Source organism: Mesitornis unicolor, unplaced genomic scaffold (genome assembly GCF_000695765.1).
Source record: "Mesitornis unicolor isolate BGI_N332 unplaced genomic scaffold, ASM69576v1 scaffold35247, whole genome shotgun sequence".
Classification (NCBI taxonomy): Eukaryota; Metazoa; Chordata; class Aves; order Mesitornithiformes; family Mesitornithidae; genus Mesitornis; species Mesitornis unicolor.
Window position 1 is genome coordinate 323 of NW_010197667.1, and position 6534 is coordinate 6856.

A 6534-nucleotide genomic window follows, 5' to 3' on the forward strand; every position below is an offset into this window, starting at 1 on the left:
ACCCCTCCAGAGTACGGGCGAGGGTGACCCGGGATGCCTGCAGTCTGAGGAGAATCCCCACCTGTAGGGGTGTTGGGTTTATGGTGGCACAAGGGGGAAGAGCATTTTTGGGATGTGTAAAACCTATGGTGACCCCCTTCTTAGGGGATTGTGTGAATGTGTGAGATGTATTATGGGTTGTTTAAGGGGAGCTCTGAAGCTGGGGAAGGAGTCCAGTTGGACTGGGAGGAAGAAACTCGGGCACATGGAAGGAGAAGCAGGGTGAAGAAAGTGGTTGTGTGTGAACACGTTGCTGATGGCTAGCCTTTATCTCTGCGGTTTCTGCTGCCCTAGTAAACTCTCTAGTATTCCCCCCCCCCACCCATGATGAGGGGAGAGTCTGCCCTGTGTGCGTACGTATGTCTGGAGGCTTAAGTGTCAGCAACTGGCATCGCGCTGCAGGTTAAAGGGGCCCAAATATATGTAGTACCAGTAAATGGGAAGATGAGCATGTGCAGAGGGGGGTCTGTGTCTAGGGTGGAATGCCAGCACGTGCGATCACCAGTGAATGAACCAGACTAGTGAGCGAGTGGGATAACAGGCTTTGGAATCAGGTATCCCGGACCAGATACATGAGAGATGGGGGCCAGTAGGTTTCTTACTGGAGGTAGGTTTAAGCCAGTTTACTGGAGGAAATGCATTGGGCATCTGAGAGTCAGCTACCGGAAGGCTGCATGTCTGGATCAGGTAGCAGAGAGAGTAATTTCTCTATCTCTATCTCTCTCTCTAGGTGAGAAGATTTGAGTAAGAGCAAGTGGAGAAGTACTGTGCACCCTGGGTGTTCCTATGCCCCAGTGTGCCAGGAAATCCAGCGGCTAGTTACTGCACAGACTGTGCGTTTAAGACCAGCAACTGAAGGGATTCACAATGTTTGCATGCGTGTATGCACATCTGTGTAAAGAAATATACTCCAATAGCAGACTTCCATATCCATCGTCTGGAGAGAGGGAAGAGGATTTGGCCACTTGTACCATTCACGTTTGAGTGCCGTGTGTTTTCTGTGCCGATCAGCGTCACCGGACGTGTGTGCGTTTGCCTACAGGGAATACGTTCCTGGCCTCACTGCTGGCAGGGCTTGGACGTGCAGCAGCTTTGCATCTATTAAGGTACCGGACTTGGCAACTTCTGTTGTCACCCATCTCAGCTTCTCTGTCCTTGCCGTTGCATTATTTTGCTTTTCGCTCCCATTAATCTTGCACAGACTGTTTAACCTGGTACTCCGATAGCTCCTGTGTGTGTGTCAGGTAAGTAGCAATGTTGTGGTGAACTACGGTGCCAGATACTGCTATGTAAATACTGATTTCTATTTGAGGAAAAAGTAATTGCAGCCTGCAGGGTCTTAGTTCCATGTTAATCTAAGGCTTTTACTGATGCCCTCTGTTACACAAAGACACAGCAATCCTTACTCTGCCAGCCCATTTCAGATGTGTTTTGTTCCACGAAGGAAGGCAGGTGGTAAAGACGTTCAGAAATAAAAGCCCTTCGGCAGGAATGTTCCCAGTAGCTGTGAAAGAGGAGGGAGTCTACTGCAGAAATGATCAGCCCTCTAGCAGGGTTGAAGGCCGCAGATTTATTGTGCAGCCTAGTTTTCCTGTGTGTCAGTATTCTTAAGGCAAAGCACTGAAGGGGAAAGGGTACCATTGAGTTATTTTATTCTCAGAGCACTCTGACTTTTGGGTATGATTTATAACACAGGATTGGAGTAGCCAGGAGAGGATTCTGGTTTACTTGTTCTGCTGAGTTGAGTCTCATACACATTGAACTTCCGTTTCCTCTCCTGGGAAACAGTAGCGTGCTTGTTAGGTGTATAGAGATTTCATCTTTCCCGCTTTCCCAAAGTGCTGTGAGAAAGTATGTGGGTAATTCACTTCCCCTCTGACAGGTATTCCCAAGATCGATGACGTCCAAGCAGTGGCGAATCTTTTCTGTCAGTGGAATTGGTCAAAAGCCTTCCGTGCACAAAAAAAAAAGTGATTACTGTTCCAGACTGGCCTGCACAGAGCAGTCGCTTGCATTTTGACAGGAGTCCTGAGGTCCTCGGACGGCCAGATTAAGATCAGTCGAATTGTCTGGTCAGCAGCTGGAGAAATTCGATCGGCAGGTGCAACTCTTTCCTCTGCTCCTGCCAGCCCAGTCAGACATCATAAAACAAGCGCACTAGTTGGTACCGGATCGAAAATGCAATCGTGCTGCCCAGGACCTAGGGAAAAATCAGACAGAGAATGGAATCATGATAGTGATCAATAGTTCACAAGCTGTCAGATTCCTCCTTTTTAGATGGATTTGCGATGCTTTCTGACATGCCTTGTTTCATTAAATAACAACACTTAGGCTACGTTTTTTAGGTTTACAATGATGAAGGGCAGAAGTCTAGCTTATTAAGTCCTCGGTTCCATCTTAGACAATCATAGCTATCTGCAGGGGATTTCTGCGTGTGCCTGCGCACAGTCACTGCGAGAACAAGTGGGCGAGGTGAACGGTTGGAAATGACTCCTTCCTTCTTGAGAAGCCTGTCTTATAACGTAAACCCTATGGTTTGCAATGGGCAGTACCTCGTGTCAAAGCTGCAATTCCTTATGAGAAGGTGCTGCCATGACTTCTCTGTCATGACTGAGCTCAAGACCAAGTGGTGGGTACTTCCTGTCCTCTCCCATCCCCGGTGTAGGCTGCCTAAGCCCTATTTGGTCTCCAGGTTTGTTTGTCGGAAGCCCTTCCTCCTGAAAGGCAATCTGGCTAAGTGTGTCTTGTCTTCCCTAGCAAGAACCTCTTATCTTTGATCTGAGGATAAAACCAGAATTTTATTGTGGGCGACTGAGCAACGCAGGCCTTTCCCTAGTGTTTCTACTACGTTTTGCACCGGAGTTCACGTGCCAAATAGAGGTAGCGGCAGTATCTGTGAGGCACGTTACCCTTGTGCCCTAAGTCGCCTCAAAACGCTCCCGCGCCCCACTCGGATTCCACACGGTACTGAGCTGCGTGCTGTGCTTACGTGAGTCTGCTGGCCAGAGAGAACTCTGGGGCTGTGTTACGTGGTATGACCGAAAAATGGGAACAAGGAAAAAGGCTGTACTGGGCTAGAGCATTGAGGCACTCTGCTTTCCTAATGCTTTCTAACATCCAACCTTGTGCCTTGTTCTAGCCTAGGGACTTTGTATTTATTAGCTCCCAGTGAACGGGGCGGTGGGTGGGAATCAGTTTGCTCCTGGAGCCATGCAAACCTCTGATTCTCCTCATGTTCCACAGCTCAACCACACCTTGTGCAAAGAGTGTGACACTTTACTTCCCTGTTTCCCCTTAAAATTTTTGAGACCGATTTGGATCTGTGTCTATTGCAGAGTACATCTTTCTACCGGAGGAACTGTTTGTCTGACCTGAATGAGTAGCAACAGGAGAGTGAGATTTCGCTCATGGGTGGGTCCAATCAGCTTTATAACAAAGTTAATAAGCGTCATATTATTGCACTCGGTGTATTCGCCATCTTCATCCGTGCCACTCCTCACATCTACTATGTGCAAGATCTTCACGGCCTGGGGAAAGAAAAATTGCATGCTATTTCACCGGGTTTGTTTGGTGCTCACTGGCTGGTTTTGCTCAGGATCCCTTTTGCTGTCTGGCTCGTGCTCTTACTGAAAAGATGGGACAGGCTCACGACGGTCACGGGACACTGGTACACGCGGTTACTCTGAAAGGTCGATTATTAACGCAATCGAGCGACCGCAAGGGATGGCGAAGGACTCAGCGGAACATTTTCTTCTGGATTTGGGCCAGGAAATAACTGGCGAACCCAGAAGTTCCGCATTCCCTCTCATCCCGTTCTTTTCGCGTTCGAGCGCCGGCTCAAAATGCGTACGGCTTTTGAATGTTTTCCAGGTATTACCTTCAGAATGTTTGTTCCCAGGACAGAGAGGCTTTTAGTTTTGAATTTGGAGTAGCTCATCTCCAACTTCCCTGTACTAGGATTGAGCCTGAAAGAAACATTAAAGTTGTAGTCTGGATAGAGCAAGGAGACAGAGAAATCCCTACGTAAGCAGACTTAGATCCCTAGCTGAGTAGCCGAGAAGGAAATCCAGCAGTGGAAGAAGCAGGAATAATCCGATACGCTTCACACCAGCTGTCGCTACCTAGTCCTGTAGCTCGGGCTAAGTCAGGAGGAGATTCCTCTCCATCACACCCCCAATATATGCATAAACTGTATAGTTTTGAAAACAAAATAGGAGAATCTAACATCTGCAGAGACAGTCGCTGATGTGGCGCAGTGCCACAGAACACTCGCTACGATGAAATCTCAGCAGATAATACCGCGACAGCATTAAAAGCAACCCGTGTCAATTTCTCGCAGTCTCGTAGCTGAGAATAACCACATTCTAACACTGTTAAAAATTACTCTTCTGTATCTGGGGGGGTGCAGGCAGTCGGAAAAGCTAACTTTGAGCAACCTCCCCTGTATGACTCAACCAGAGCTGGCTGAGCGAGCCAGGTAACTTTTAACTATAAGGCTTACTTTGATGGCTTTCAAGAAGAGCACCTACCAGCACCTTTCTCGGCTGGTGTGGGAGCTAAAAGGCACCATCTGTGGTACTGTTACAGGTCACTCGGGTACGTTACCTTGGCAGCCGGTGACGGGGACAAGGAATGACGTGGAAGAGTTGAGGCAACGAGTAGAGGAAGTTGAGCACTTGCGGGATGAAAAAAAGCAGCATCGTTTTGCTGAAGTGCCCCAAGATTCCCACCACGGCAAACGTCATGCCAGCAAAGTAGCAGAAGGTGTCCCCGACAAATGCTCGAGACGGGTACCTGCAGTCCATGGGGCAGAAAAACAAAGGTCTGCTCTGAGTGCCGTTGCTGTGAAAATGACTTGATAACCACCAACTGTATTCCCGTGGGGCAAATTAGGGGCCGGGAGGGAACTGAAGCAGATCTACGTGGCAGAAACAACAACTGCGGGTATTTACGCCAAGAACCGCGGGACCGGGACCCACAGCCTGACTTGTAGAGAACACTGTGTGAAAAGACGGCTAGTGAGACAAACGAGGGAGCGTATTCTGTGCATTTTGGTGAGCTAGCATTACTGGAATCGTTCTAATTGGAAGTAAAGCTACCAGCACATCGACGCTTCGCGCTCTCTGTCCTGGCAAGAAGCCCGTCTACGCTCTGATGTCCCACCTGCACATAGGTAAGTGGTTTTGTTTCTTTGAAAGGTCAGAAAGTAAAGTGAAAGAAAGTCTGAAAGTCCATCCTCTTACCAGTTGTGGTAAAACAGCCCCAGGGTGGTAAAAAAAAAGGGAATCATGAAGTAGAGAGAAAAAATGTGATCATCCCGATAATCCCCTATGGAAAAAAATAAAAAAGTAAAAAAGTGTTTGTGATAAGACACAACTGGTTGATTTTTAATAATACGAGATACTGAAATCTAGGACTCTCCCTCCCCTTGTTTTGCGCTCCCGCAAACATGTACGTTCTCTTCCTTACCATTTAACTCTACGATGTTGAATACGATAATGGAAGCGGCTATCACCAGCGACTGCCCCGCTTCAATTCCATTGATTCCCGCGAGAATGTTGATGGCGTTAGTGCAGAACACCGCTAGCATGCCCATGTACACGTAGTAGAAGATACCTGCAGATCAGAGTGAGCCAAGCGCTTTAGAATTCTTGGGTGAAGCACCATGCACCAAAGGTCTCGCTTCCCACTTTGTTCAACGATCCATTACGTAGTGATCTCAGTCAGTTTTGATAGCGGTAGCTCACTAATAAATCGCTCCCTCTCTCGTGAATCGGCCGTCGCATGTACACGTGTGTATGCCACGGCAACCGCAGTAAACCACTGTGGTGCGGCGGCAGGCCGTAGGGCCTTGTTTCTGCCTTTCGGCCATTCTGGCGTCGGCAGCCGAGTCCTGTGCACGTCTGGCGCTCAACTGGATCGCCGCAATCGTGCCAGGTTTTGGGATGTCCTTTCCAGTCTTACACTTAGTGGGTGGAGTTGCACCCTCTCACTGCTTAGTTAAGCAAATCCTTTATGCACCCTCAGGTGACCCCTTCTACCAATGGCTTGCCACTTGGATGATGGCTTCCTGTGATTCGTAACTTACCCAGGTCCAAGTGCATGCCCAGCAGCACTCGGAAGGGTTTGGGCACCACAATGGTTGTGTTTCCAAAGTTGGTGAAGTAAACCATGAGCAGCGGGAGGGAAGCCATGGTAGGAAGAAGGAGCTTGTGACGCCAGCGCAGGTTCAGAACGTCGTCTGCGAAGCCCAGGAAAATCATGCAGCAGATGGCCAGGAGCGAACCGATGAGCTCCACGAACTGCAGGATGGAGAACAGCACCCCAGCATTACCAGTGGACACTCTCCGCCTGTGCCCACCACGCTCCCGGCACCAGGCACGTCTCACCTCGTCGTGGGGAAAGGCTGCGCACTGCTCTTCCACGAAGCACCTCAGGAAGGGCACGGGAATGAAGCAGAAAAGGATGATCAGGAACACGGCCCCGCTGATCACT

General features: G+C 49.1%; 1 protein-coding gene across 1 annotated transcript; it reads right to left on the reverse strand.

Annotated features, from left to right (window-relative positions):
* Positions 1 to 2173: 2173 nt before the first annotated feature.
* Positions 2174 to 6527, reverse strand: DPAGT1 (dolichyl-phosphate (UDP-N-acetylglucosamine) N-acetylglucosaminephosphotransferase 1 (GlcNAc-1-P transferase); the record flags this gene model as incomplete). Its single annotated transcript, XM_010188875.1, has 8 exons — positions 2174 to 2239; positions 3411 to 3566; positions 3917 to 4004; positions 4645 to 4833; positions 5283 to 5367; positions 5509 to 5655; positions 6128 to 6341; positions 6429 to 6527. Coding segments are annotated over 8 exons (1044 nt in total), but the record flags the coding sequence as incomplete, so codon positions are not given.
* Positions 6528 to 6534: the final 7 nt, after the last annotated feature.